The 14,382-nt window shown below is 33.9% G+C and overlaps 1 protein-coding gene across 1 annotated transcript in view; it reads left to right on the plus strand.

Annotated features, from left to right (window-relative positions):
- The window catches only part of LOC121316386 (CUB and sushi domain-containing protein 1-like), a 590,542-nt gene that overhangs the window by 460,671 nt on the left and 115,489 nt on the right, over positions 1-14,382 (plus strand). Inside the window, exons 27-30 of the mRNA XM_041251464.1 lie at positions 1,997-2,188; positions 3,859-3,985; positions 9,356-9,558; positions 13,994-14,185. Coding sequence (XP_041107398.1) covers positions 1,997-2,188; positions 3,859-3,985; positions 9,356-9,558; positions 13,994-14,185 — 714 coding nt within the window. The remainder of the gene's footprint in view (positions 1-1,996; positions 2,189-3,858; positions 3,986-9,355; positions 9,559-13,993; positions 14,186-14,382) is intronic.

A 14,382-nucleotide genomic window follows, 5' to 3' on the forward strand; every position in this document is an offset into this window, starting at 1 on the left:
AATAAAAGGTTTTTATTGAAAACGAAAAAACATACATCCAAAACAATTTGATTTGGCTAATTGATACCTGCAGTATCTTGTTTTGTTTTGTTTTCTGTCTATTTATAGTGGGCTTTTGACTAAAAAAAAGTGATTATTTTTATATTAAATATTGCCACTCCAAACGCAACAGTCACTAATATACTTATTGGTACAGCAGAAATATAGACGTACCAACACATAACCAACGAAATTCAGTGCAAACAAAACTATTGAAAAATGATATCAGAAGCTTATTCCAAGGTTCAAACTATTTAACAGAAAAATAAAATAAACCTATTTTAACAGAAATTTGATTATATATATATATATATATATAATATATATATATATATATATATATATATATATATATATATATATATATAAAAGTTAAAAAAAAAAAAAAAAAAAAAAACTGACATATCGAGTTCAATGTGAGAAAAAAGAAATGCTTGTCTACAGACTTGGTCGAAAATATTATCATTACAATAATACATGTTGGATTTGGACAGGTATAGCAAGGGTGGTTGCCCAAAATAAATTTGAGACATATCATTGTATCATTATTACTTTCTAGTTTTGAAACGTTAAAGTGTGTTTTCTCATTTCATAAAAATTATGCAAGTTACACTTTGGAGTAAAAGGTTTTGTGCATTCCCCTCATAGTTTAAAGAGCATAAGTATTTATTTAGTTATTACATGTAGTATTTTTTTTCATACTGTATGTAATAACTCATGCAACTAACTGTATGTTTATGCCGGTCGTCTTTATTTAAATGTGTGTGTGTGTGTATATATATATATATATATATATATATATATATATATATATATATATATATATAATATATATATATATATATATATAATTCAAAGAATTGCAAATCCAAATAGACTTGCAAAGTTACAACATGACAGATTATTATTTTCAAAAACAAACAAACTGTTTGCTTGTGAACCATTCTAAGTGAATTACTACATTCTTTCTGTCACCTTTAGCTTAAATAACATAGAATCGAACTCCCTTTTCTGGTTGCATAAAGAGTAAGCACACATACATTCTCTTTAAAAACAACTCTGCAGACAACACTAATACTACTCTTGTACCATTCGTTACCGAGTAAAATACCCTTACCAAAGACATTACAGCAACAATCAGATGGAGAGGCTGATGCTATTGCCTACTTAATAGTAATATTGTGATAGATAACATACCAGACAAATTAATATTTTGGGTTTTTTTTTGTTGTTGTTGTTTGTTTTAACACATATATGACTCTTTTAGAATTAAAAAGGGTTGACATTACTGAGGTATTTGTAACACTGTCATATTGTAGGTCTCTGTAGTGTCAATTTATACTTTTTAAAAGATGATATGCATTCCTTGTGGGATATCAGCTAAAAAGGAGTAACTGTGGCTGCTACAAAAAGAATCAATCAATTTTATTAGAACCTTACTATTAATCTCTTTTGACGTGGTAATGCATGTGAATGTTTGTGATAAATACTTTTTTCTTGAGTTTATAAATTTCTAAGCACCCCTTAAAATAGCCCTTGAAGGAATCAGGGGTTGATCAAGATTACTAAAGTCAAAGATAGAAAGAAAGATAACTGATATAGCAGCTGCAATGGCATTTAAATTTGAAATGATTGCAATGATTCACAGAACGATTTGCAATCTACAGTTGACATATTAAATAAAGTTATTGATCAAATTGTTGTTTGCTGTAATACTGAAAAAAGAGTTGAAGTTGACATTTCTTGATTGTATTGAAGAGAGCTTGAAATTATATTTCAAACATTTTGAATAGAGCCTCTTATCCCGTTTTAAAACTATTATACTGAAAACAAATATATCTTGATGGTCCATAGAGAATCTCTTCCCAGGACGGCCTTGGAAAAAAAAAAAAAAAAAAAAACTATCCCTGAGACCTGTCTTATAAAAAGTGACAAAGTTTATACCTTATGTTTTCAGGTTTTGACCTTGTGAAATGTGAGGAACCAGGAATCCCTACCTATGGTTACAAGATTCAAGATGATGGATATTTTGCTGATACGTTTGTGTTGTACAGCTGTAACCCTGGATACACAATGCATGGCAGCAGTACCTTGACCTGTCTAAGTGGAGATCGACGAGTGTGGGACGAACCAATACCTGCTTGTATAGGTAAAAAAAAAAAAACTTAAAAAATATATATTAGCGATTTATTTTCTTCAAAATAACTTAAACCCCAAAAAGCTTCATGCATTGGGTCATCTTTGTGTACAGACCACTGATTTGGATGTGTTTTCTATATCTACTTAGTTCCTTCATGTGACCATTCAAAGTTGACCGGAAGTGCAGCATTAAAGTATCTGGAAGGATCGTTCGATACATTTTCTTCACTAAATTTCAATTAAATTACTATTAAAAATGTAATTCAACTTCAGAATTACATTTCAAAATGTGTGTGTGTGTGTGTGTGTGTGTTTCGTATAGGAAAAAGAGAGATCTAAGATTATGACGGATAAACATACCATATTAGGTAAGATTTACTGGGATCATTTGTGAATGCATAAGTTTGCAGCTCACAACTGAAGTATGAACCAGCCTTAAAATATAAAAAAGCATGTAAAAGCAAAGCAAAACCTATGAATTGTGTTAATTACAGTCATAGAAAAGGTCTTAAAACTGACCACTTGTGTAAACTGGGAGCATTTTTACTGCCATACGTAGGTTATTCTAGGCTTTCGGAAACCTAAGACAAAAAATTACTTTGCAGCAGCTGTTGGCCTAAATATGAGTGCCATTATAGTTGAGGTAGCTGAAATGCAATTACAGTCAATGAAACAATTTTCCATTCCTGTGTGAAAGCCATTCCAAGTTGTGGAGTACTGAAGTATCTGACATCCAACACTTTATATCAGCAAGGCATGCAACTAATAACACCCCAGTAGAGGGGCTGCCTGGATTTACAGACAAGTACACTTGTGTGTCATTGGCGTGACAATGCAAGCTAACTCCATGTCTGTGAATGATGTAGCTTAATGGCAACATATATAAAGAAAATAACAAGAGACCTAAAATAGAACCCTGTGGAATCCCCTGCTGATAACTTGAGATAATACCAATTCATTCTCTCCATCGGAGACATACTGGAATCTGTTGGAAAAAGTATGACTGATCCTATGATATGTGATATTCCAGAGACAATAAATGCTGACTGGCATAGATAGAAAAAAACAATATCTGAAAATGGGTTTGTGTTTTATTGCAAAAATGATAGATAAAGGGTTGTAAAGTTACAGGTAGGAATAGATGTTAAATTAAGGTCCAAGAATCCTGTGAAGTTTAAATCTTAAATCAGTTTAATCAGAAGCATAACATAAGGTACATGAATCATTTTTCCAGGCAACATTGATACCAGGGGAGATTTAAGTCTGGAGAAGTCTCTTAATACATGTACAATGTTCATTGTCAGATACAGTGGTAAATGATTTCCACCCAGTATTGTATGTATACTGTAAACACATGTTGCTTGTTTTTATACAGAATATCAAACTGATATAAGCTAAACGATGTTCCTTTGGATTTACTAAAAATTGATTTATTTTGTATGGTGTTAAATTAAATCAAGCAATTAAGATATGCACAAACCACCACCCTTTTTTTTCTATGGGAACCATAAAATGAGCAGTGAAAAAGCATCTTATACTGTATGATGTGATGTTAGCTGGGGTTTTTTATACTTTTTTTTTTTTTTTTTGAGTTTATTTTATATATATATATATATATATATATATATATATATATATATATATATATATATATATATTGTTTTCTCATTGTGTATTTAGCTGAATGTGGAGGCCACATTACAGGAGCTACTTCTGGAAGAATATTGTCACCTGGTTACCCTGCGCCATATGACAATAACCTGCAATGTACCTGGTCCATTGAAGCAGATCCTGGTAAAACCATAAGGTAATTTAAAATTTGTTTGTATGGATATGATGTGCATTGTTGCAGAGAGCCCTTGTGCTTTATGTTTTACGTAGTTGTAGTTTTAAAAAATGGAGTATGGACACTGGCAGGCAGGTTACAATGCAGTGCGTCCCAAGGCTGTTTTTGGGAGTTGAGTCGTCTTCAGTCCGAATATGCAAATGAGAGTGCAGGCTTTCGAGTACCGGAATCTGTGATTTATAGAAATACTAAGAGAAACTAGTAAAATTGTTCAATGAATGATTCAGCCAGCAGTCTGTATCAATGTCTTTATGAAATGGTTTAGCTCTGGGCAGTTTCTGGTGTAGGAGAGCTTAATAAAAAAAATAAATCAAAATAAAAAAAGTAAAAATAATGAAAATGACAAAATAACTAGTTAGAGTTCATTTCTGCATTAGAAACTTTAGAGATAAATTAATTAACAAGAAAAGGACAGGTTGTCCTCAAATGAAGAATTGTCTCTAAGAATACAATTTTCCTGCTACTCCTGTCAGTAAGCGTCTGTCTAGGTGACAGTGCCCGTCAATGAAGGATCTAAAGATTTCATCGATTTTTCTTAGAACTTGTAATGATTTGTTGGGTTAACTAGTTAGGTAAATAGTCTCAAAAAGTTCTTAAAGGATCACATACATAATTAGAGAGAGAGAAAAAAACAACTTTATAAACAAATAACTTTTTACCTGTCCGAGCATAGTATAGTTTATATGAACAGTGCAGGTATCTGAATGGATACTAATTTGCTTTCGTCGGCACAAATTATTGATTGGTTGGTTTTGGGGGCTAATAAAATAAACGTGGACCAGTTGTATCTTTGAGTAATATTTGCTGTCCAATATATGTCAACTGAGCTTTCATTACGTTAAGTCAAAATGAAAAAAAACGGCACTTGCACGGATTGATTTGAAGTTTTATTGAAAGCTCATGCTGCTGTGATGTTCCAGTGGGCATCTACTGTATGACAGAAGCCTGCTAGAGCTGGACGCTGCTTGACTAATAGTACTGAATCGTATACTAACCTTTTTAAGCCCATAAACAAGGTTCCATAGACAGGAGCAGCCTGTATAAAGCAATTACTGGTTCTGTAAATACTTAGAATCTCTGTTTGTACAACTTCAAAAAAGACAATTGTAGAGCAGCTGACACAAAGACAGATATATATATATATATATATATATATATATATATATATATATATATATATATATATATATATATATATATATATATGTGTGTGTGTGTGATTAATACTTGCTGTAGCATAATGCACACTCGAAATACCTATTTATAGTTTATTACAGATCTTCCATGCTTGCATTGTGTGTAGATAGAAAGAAATATAAAGTTTTAGGTTGAACTCATTATGTGGTAACACTGCCATAAATACCGCCAATGTTTGTTTTCAAACACACTTTCCCTTGACAAAGGTATGTTAAACATACCAAAATATTGGAAAGTTTGCTCTGAGCAAAAACAAATCTTTATACTTATATACAGAATACATATAATAATAGATGGACTTAAGTGAGTTAAAGGAAAATAATTCCATCTAGGGTTTCTGTGACATCATAAATTACGAGACTGATCGAGTCATTTATAAACTGTCACAGAAACCTGAGACGGAATTGTTTTCCTGTAACTTACTGAAGAGGCCCATCTATTATTATTATTTTTTTATAATACATGGATACGCCTGTGATGCTAATATCAAAGAAGATGAGGCTCAGCAGTACAGTTGTTTTTTTTTTTTGTTTTTTTTTAAATGTAGTGTTTCAGTGCTTTACAGATGTTCTATGTCGTTATCCGTTTTCAGTCGTCATCAGCTTTATTTGGATGATTGCCTTTACCTTGTTTTAATGTCCTGCTCCTCTCCAGTTTCTCTGAGATACAAATGTACCGTTTTTTTTGTATTCTCGTTTTGTTGATCATTATTGAACATTTCTGTACTGTAGGTATTGTTGAGTGGTTGAAAATGAGACATTTTGTGTTTGAATTGAAAGTGATGGTCTCGAGGAGTCGAATGGGTGAAGTTCAAATATATTTTCCTCTAGAGGAATTATCACTTTTTGACATCACTACTGTGGTATTATGCCTTGTTATTTTTTTGAATGGCTCAGGATGCAAATATAACTTTCATCCAATTATTGTATATATGGGGTCTACTTAAATCTCAATAAATGTACGTATTTTTCACAGGTAGGTTGCGGAATAAAATTAGGATTTCGCAGAAATTCTGTGACCTGTTTAAACATTAAATAACCCTAAGTAGACAGTATTTCAGAACACTATACAGCCTAAAATAGTGGTACGTGCTTCCTTACTGAAACAGAGTGATGTCATGTGTTAAATGCAAGCATTGTGTTAAAGGCAAGTTATAGCAAAGCTTTGCCAAGTTATACAGATGTGGAAATCGATTAGAAACAGCCCCAAAACTCACTTACCCAAGGGCATCTGGCATACTTTAATAAAGGCAATACATGCAGCATGTTCATTGTCATGTTATTTATCCCATCTAATCATTTATTTTATTAGTACTGAGTCAAAACAAAGAAAACGTGGCTGTTCAGGTCTAATTTACAACAACTGTGAAAAAGTAAGCAGCAGGTTGAAGTGAGGTGGCTGTGCTAGATCGTTGTAGTACTGATTTAACTTTCTTTAATGCGTGATTCTGAAGCTATATAACGATCAATCGTATTTTCTCCAAAGACATATTAAGATATGCAAAACAATTACCACTATCTGCATATACAGTTTCTTTGGGAAATATCTTGACACGATCAATCACCGAAATATACTTTGCTTTTTTTGCTTTGTCATCCGTTTATACTATTTTATCTCCAATGCTGAAAACCAGATTTTAGCAACCTAAATCAAAACGATGCAGCACTGACTTTGTCCTACCTCTTACTTCACAGTACAGGTCACAGTTAATCAGTACAGATGCACTGATAGGCTGATTAAAACTTTGTTTTCATTTGAATAGTAAACAAGAACGTTAACCACTTTTTTTTTTGTAAATGTTATTTGTGGATGTGTTTTATTTGTTTGTTTTTTGCTTAAGTGCAATGCACACAATAAAAAATGCCTGTCTACAGAAGGAAGATCATATTTTGTCTATTTAAATAAGGTTTCTTTTTCTTTCCTCTCCATACTTGTTCGGTATGCATTCCCCTAAAAGAGGTGAATTTCGCGCTGGCCCCTCAGTTTCACGATTTCCATGAAATCGCGATTTAGGTAGACCCCTAATTATTTATAAAAAAACAGGAAGTTGTTAAGTAACCTCAACTGCCTTTTATTGTTCAATGGACGTTATAGAGGCTAACATACGGTCATGTTCGAGTACTTATTTCGTTCTCTAAGAGAACCAGGGCAGGCTTTTTCAGGAGAACAAATATATGGTTTAAATAGTGGATTGTTCGAGTACTGGCTTACAGATTTTTGCATACCTAGACAACCTTCAATCAAAAATAATCACACAGACTCAGTTTATTCAAAGATTAACAACTCAGAGTGTATATTTACTATATTATTAACACTTAAATGGATCGAATGATCACAGATCTACTTCGAATGCCATCTCATAGACAATCCAGGCAGTCTGGTGTCTGTGCAAACTAACATCTCTAAAATTAATAATATATGTGCTAGTGTCAGGCTACTCCTTAAAACAAATCATATGCCATACCAAGCTTTTCCATATGTTTCTAAATCCAGAATATATGAGGTCATCTCTAAAACTAATAATATATTACTCTGGTACTATGGAATTCTTATCACTTGCCCCTCATTTACAACACCTGTTCTTTCAGTTAGCCCTGCCTTGGTTTAAAATACATTGTTCTGGTACTATGGAGTTCTATCACCCTCTTCAGGTAAGAATAAAAAGCCAACCTGTCTCTGAGTTAAACCATCTGTTTATTTAAGAAAGTCCTGCCTTGCTTGCTAAAACATTCTTCTGGTACCAAGACCTCCTATAAGATAAGACTTTACAAGCAAGGGGCCTTTGTTTAGGTTAGGCTTCTTCTGAGAAGATATTTGGCTACAAGCACATTCCAAGGGGCACAGTCACGATTAAATTAGGTCATAGATTTTTAGCTGCCTTTCAATTCGAAGATGACCACCAACAATACTTTTCGTATATGCCTGTCACTACCCATACCCATATTCACTGAGTATTTTATGTCAGAGCTGCCGAAAGGCCCCTCCGGGAGGTGATGTCCGATTCTGCCTTCCGAAGGAGCAAATAGTCACTCCTCATTTGCTCCTCACCGCAGAAAGGTAAGGTACGAATCAGTTGCTGTGATTGAGTCTGTATGAAAGAGCTCTCATTCGAGCTTTACTGGAGTTCCCCTGCTTTATTTTTGAAAAATGTTGTTGGACCTCAGCTTCCCTGGAATCAGTAGCTCAGCTTCTGTGAACGGAGCTATAATCTTTGAGCAACTCGGCCCGCCCGCTCAGTGCGCTTGACCTAAAAAAGAAATGAATAAATAACTCTTCCCACCACCACCCACCTGGCGTGGTGACTGCTCTACCCCACAGCTCAGCTGTTATGTTTTGGGTTTTTTTGCAGTAAAAAATAATAATACAAATAATAATACTAACAACTAGACGTGTGCTTCCTCCACCGGGGCCTAGTTCTACCTTGCCCGCTGTTAGTAGACTTCACTGGCTGTCTTGGCCCACCCACCTTGGTGCATTGGGCCTTCAAAAAAAAACAACAGTTCAGCCCGCCCCTACCGCAGCTCTTTCAACCTGTGCTCCATTCCAGCGCACACTGCACACTGCACGCTGCCCTGGTTGTGTGACAGCACGCGGTCAAGGCCAGGCTATCGCCCATGTTGTACCGCGTGTGCTATGCGCTACCTCGGGTTGTGTGACTGCACGCCAATGAAGTTGGTTCTACTGAAGGACTGTGACTCCATATGCACTACCACTCTAGGCATTTCAACTCACATCACAATACATTCTAGTAATGTTTTACCTGTCTCAGGTACCTTTCACAGCATTACTGCATTTATCAGAACGGTTTGGGGTGTGGGTTGAAAAGGCTGAACTGTCCAAAATGGTCCTAGTGTACATGGAGTCATATTGTAACCATACACATATCAGTTATGTTTCTACAAATATGTAAGTGCTTAATTATTACATTCTGTAGCACAAGTTATTGTGATGATCATACTGGAGGTAGCTAGCCATCTGTCTGTATTTCACTTACATTTGTACATGCGAATATAGTGGATTCAGGTCTCATGATCTACAATAAGCTAAGATGACAACTCCCACAGTTGTAGATAACAAATTTGTTTGCAAAGGAACCAATATAAGCTTAATGTGTGCTTTGTAATTTGTTTGCAGCCTTCATTTTATAGTCTTTGACACTGAAGTTGGCCATGATATCCTTAAAGTGTGGGACGGTGCAATAGAAAGTGACATCCTACTGAAAGAATGGAGTGGCTCATCATTACCTGAAGACACCCACAGCACGTTCAATTCATTAACTCTGCAGTTTGACACTGACTACTTCATCAGCAAGTCTGGGTTCTCCATTCAGTTCTCAAGTAGGTACAACTTTTTCAGATGTTTAAAATGCGACATGAGTTTTTATTTGTGAAAAACTCTACAAATACCACATAGATATATACCACATAGCACTGCCCTTCTCCACAGAATAACAGTGACATATACATAACTTTTTAAAAATGAAATATGACAAAGATAATGTGTCATTAATTGAAGTAAAAATGTTCTATGTATTGTGTCAACTTAACCTTGTTTCCTCCAGGTAGGTATTTTAAAGTGTTACAGTGAACTCTTGCTGATAGCAGTTGTAAATATAAGTTATAAGTATATCAAAAACATATATCAAGACTAGGCAAGAAAGTTACCATTACACTGAATAAATAACTAATCTGAACAGGGTACGGTCGCAATTGGTTTGGATTAGCGAGATTCAGCTGTATTAAATTACAAGAGCTATTTTAGTTTATTCGTTATGTATTGCTATGTCTAATTGTGCATTCATTGTACAGAATTATGTAATGTATTCTGGTAATAATGCTTTTTTTAAAAAATTCCCCATTTTGTGGAGTCATCATTAGTCAATTTATGTCCTTTTTTATATAATGTCTTAGCATACGACTACATTTATACATTGTTAATAAAGAACAACATAGTTTGGCATTTGTTAAATGGACAACCAGATAGTTTTTGCTTTAGTTACATGTGTTAAATATCTATTGAACTCGCTACACCAGTTATGTATATTTTAATTATTCCTGCTGATTCTCATCGTATGTAAATACAATCTTATCATGCATCAGAGGACAAAGATTAACGGTCAGAAAATGTGGCTCTTCAGAGTCTCTACTCAGAGGTCAAGTATATTTAAATTATGTCACATAACTAAAGGTGTTTGCCATAATAATTTAGTCTCTTATTGCAATATAAAACATACATTATTTTTTATTTTTTTAACAATTATTTTGTATTCATTTTCCAGTTTTACTCCCCAATTTGGAATGTTTAGTTATTATTCAACTTGGCTCACCGCTGCAACCCCCAGACTAACTTGGGAGAGAAGATGAGCACTTGTGTCCTCCGTTTTTTTTTTTTTGTTGTTGTTGTTTTTTAATTTTATACAATTATTGATTGAAATTTGAGAGACTAGGTTCTAATGATCTTTTAATTTTTTATTCCCTGATTTTACAGCACAAATAGAAATGTTCAAGTGTTTTATAAACTGCACTTTTTGTGATTACTCTCCATTATGTAAGACAATTCTATTAATATTATATAATACGAAGAGTGGTAATTACATAATTTTACATAATTTTAGGTAATTTATTGGATTGAGAATTGTCTGTCACATTTAGAGGGAAAATTTTCTATGCATTAAGAATCCCATTATGTACATCACTGTCATGGTGGTAACGAAGATGAAATATAAATTAATACCAATAAATAAAGATGCACAATGAAAACACAACAGTCTAAGTTTTACCGCAATAGCTCATTGGGCACATACATAATGTGATTTACATTTTAAACAGTTAGCAGATATGTTTGTTGATTGTTTGAGTAGTTTTGCTCCTTGGGATAACAAAATACAGCTTCAGTCATGTGATTTCATAAAAACGGCAGGTGCTCATTGTTTGGTATTTGAGTTAAAATTGCCAACATGAGTTGATTAAGAATCTGTATAAATAGCCATTCGAAAAGACATGATTTTAATTAATGCAAGAATAGCAAAAGATACAACCATGCCCTGCTTGAGTAATGAAGATTGCCTGGTTGCTATCGGCATGATTAAAGGCGGCCTGTCTGTAAGAGAAGTTGTCCGGAGAATGAGATGTTCTGCTTCAACAATCAGCAGACTAGTCCAGATCAACCAGGAAACTGACTCTATGAGGGACAGACCTTGTGTGTCACGTTTCATGCTGAAATCTTATCATGATTATTTGATCTGTATTTTTGTTCACATTTTATGTGATTTTGTTTGATATCTATGTTTCACCCTTAGCGGTCCATTTATTCAGCACTTGTCAGGAGTGTCAGGTCCAATTTATTTTCACACATGCTGTTTATTTTACACACACTGTTTATTTTTTTTCAGAGTAAAACAGGTTTAAAGCAAATGAACATCAGTACTGCATCTCCAGTCAATCCCCACCCCTTGTTTGCTGTATTTTTCACATATTTTATAGACGTGTATACTGATAAATCCTCTCCTGATCACTCGTTTAATCACCAAACTCCTCATTAATGCGATCCAAGTCATTATTGTATTACTATAACATCTCAAAAAGCTCTACAAATGTCAGTGATGTTCTTTGAGCGCTGGATGTGGAAGCAGCTAACTCCTTTCTTTTTTTCGGCTTCATTCGTCTCACTCGGCCATTGAAAGGTTTTCTCTACTTTTTCCGGAGAAAAAATGACTAGAGACCCGTTCTTTACGTCTTCTTGATGATGTCGGACAGGGCTTGACATCGGACTGAAAGGGAAAATTGTAATGTCGGACCTTGTGCGACATAGAACCGCAAAAGGTTAAAATATTTGATTAAATCCATTAGACCAGAGTGTTGCATTTCTTTTGTGCATCAGTATATATTAGTTTAATTTACTTTAATGTATTTCTGTTGGGAAAAGCAAGAAAGGGACTTTGAAATCAGAAATGAGTTACACTGTCAGTGATTGAAAAATAATGGGCCTTTTATACAGTTGTAGCCAATTTTACATACCCCAATTGAAATTTATAATTTCTACTAATTTCTGGAAAACAAATTATAAGAAAAATCTTTTGTAGCAAAAGTTTTGCTTTTGTGGATGAGGAAAAAATTTGATTGTTTATTTATTTCAGCAATTTTTTTGCAAAACTCCAAAAAATGCTAATGCAAAAGTATTTATATCCTAACAAGGAAAATTTAATTAATAGCTAGTTGAGGCATCTTTAGCAATAATAACCTCTTTTAAACAATTAGCATATTTGTCAATGCAGCCGTTGTGTGTGCTGATGCGCCAGGGATGCAAAATAGGCTGATCCAGCATTCAGTGGTGCCAGCATTGGACTTCTGCCATCAACACCAGGCAGAAGGATATCTAGATCATCAGATGGAAGGAAATGCAGATGGCTCAAATTAGTTTACAGTAAAAGAAGCTATGTCTTAGTTGGTGCTTATCTTGGCAAGAGCTGTCAGCATGAAGTTTTGTAGCAGAGGTTTTCAGATGATTGACCAATATCTTTTGGAATGCTATTGAATCCATTTTACCATCGATCAAAACTGCAGATTTATCTTTCTCAGAAAGTTTCTGAATGATGTTTGCAGCAAAACATTAGACCATTAGAACATTAGGTTTACTCTTGAAAAAAAAAAAGGTGTTTTTTTTTTTTTTTTTTTACTCATCCACAAAAGCAGAACTTTTGCTGCAAAAGATTTTTCCTAAAATTCTTTGTTTTCGAGAAATTTCAAGAAATTATACATTTCCATTGGGGTATGTAAACTTTGGACTACAACTGTACATATTGTTCGCGTGCACCTTGTTTTCATCTTTTCAACACCCCTCTAATTTATTATTTTAGCATTTAATATCACACTGAGATCTACACTTCCATCAAGTACTATGAAAAGCAATAAGAGGAAAAATACATAACTATAGCCTTGCAATAGATGGATCCAGGGAGTGTCTGTTACTCCTGAGGCTGTCATATGTTCTGCTTGAGATTAGAAAAATATACTATTGTGCAGAAGAACAGCATTTCAGCATGTGTGACAAGAGGCAGGGGAAAATAATAGAGCATGTATTGCTGCAGTGCCAAAGGTACAGTGATTAACCATACATACTGGACTAGTTACAAAAGCAAAGTCAGATCAGTTTATCAGTATGTAGATTACAAGGTGATCAGCATAGGCTATGGTGAAAAGCTAAAGTGATTATGCCTTTTGGAATCCCATTATTGCATCTCTTCTGTAGATGTACATTTTAAGCAATTGTTGTTATCATAGCATAACCATAATATCATTATATTGTGTAAATGTAAAATATTGCATATCTTAGAATAAGTAGTATCACATGTCTTTCAAATGAATTTTAGATGTAAAATGTAAAGGATCGATAAAACTGCCGTAAACGTTAGTGTAAAACTCCCAAGACAAAACTGTTACATTAATGTATACACAAAGAGATTTGATGGATATTTCTGGTCCATTTCTGTTGTTATATATATAATATATATATATATATATATATATATATATATTATATATATATATATATATATATATATATATATATATATATATATATATATATATATATATATATATATATATATATATATATATATATAATCTGCAAGCAAGACAAACCAGAATCAAAGACAAAAGACAAAAAGAAATAAGAAAAGTAAAGGAAATGTAAAGAAACAAAATGACATACGATGCTACCTACACTTCAAAGCCTTATTTATATTTATGTCTATTTGCATTCTTTCTGCAGCTACGACAGCTACAACATGCAACGACCCAGGAACTCCACAGAATGGCACTAGGTACGGTGACAGCCGAGAGCCTGGAGATACTGTTACTGTTCAGTGTGATCCAGGCTACCAAATACAAGGAGTGGCAAAAATCACCTGTGTGCAACTCAACAGCAGATTCTTTTGGCAACCTGATCCTCCAACTTGTATTGGTAAGGTAACCTAAGGCAGATCTTAAAAGATCCATGGTAAATAGCATTATGCTCATGTAATGTATACATACTTCTTCCATAGGATGCAAGAATATTTTATATTGCAGTTATGTTGCTAGCAAAATAATGAATAATTGGCTCCCAGGAATGTATTCGCTCTGTGTGTGCTTCCTTATGACCTCTTGGTCTTTCTTGAG

This window comes from Polyodon spathula, chromosome 5 (genome assembly GCF_017654505.1).
Source record: "Polyodon spathula isolate WHYD16114869_AA chromosome 5, ASM1765450v1, whole genome shotgun sequence".
Taxonomy (NCBI): domain Eukaryota; kingdom Metazoa; phylum Chordata; class Actinopteri; order Acipenseriformes; family Polyodontidae; genus Polyodon; species Polyodon spathula.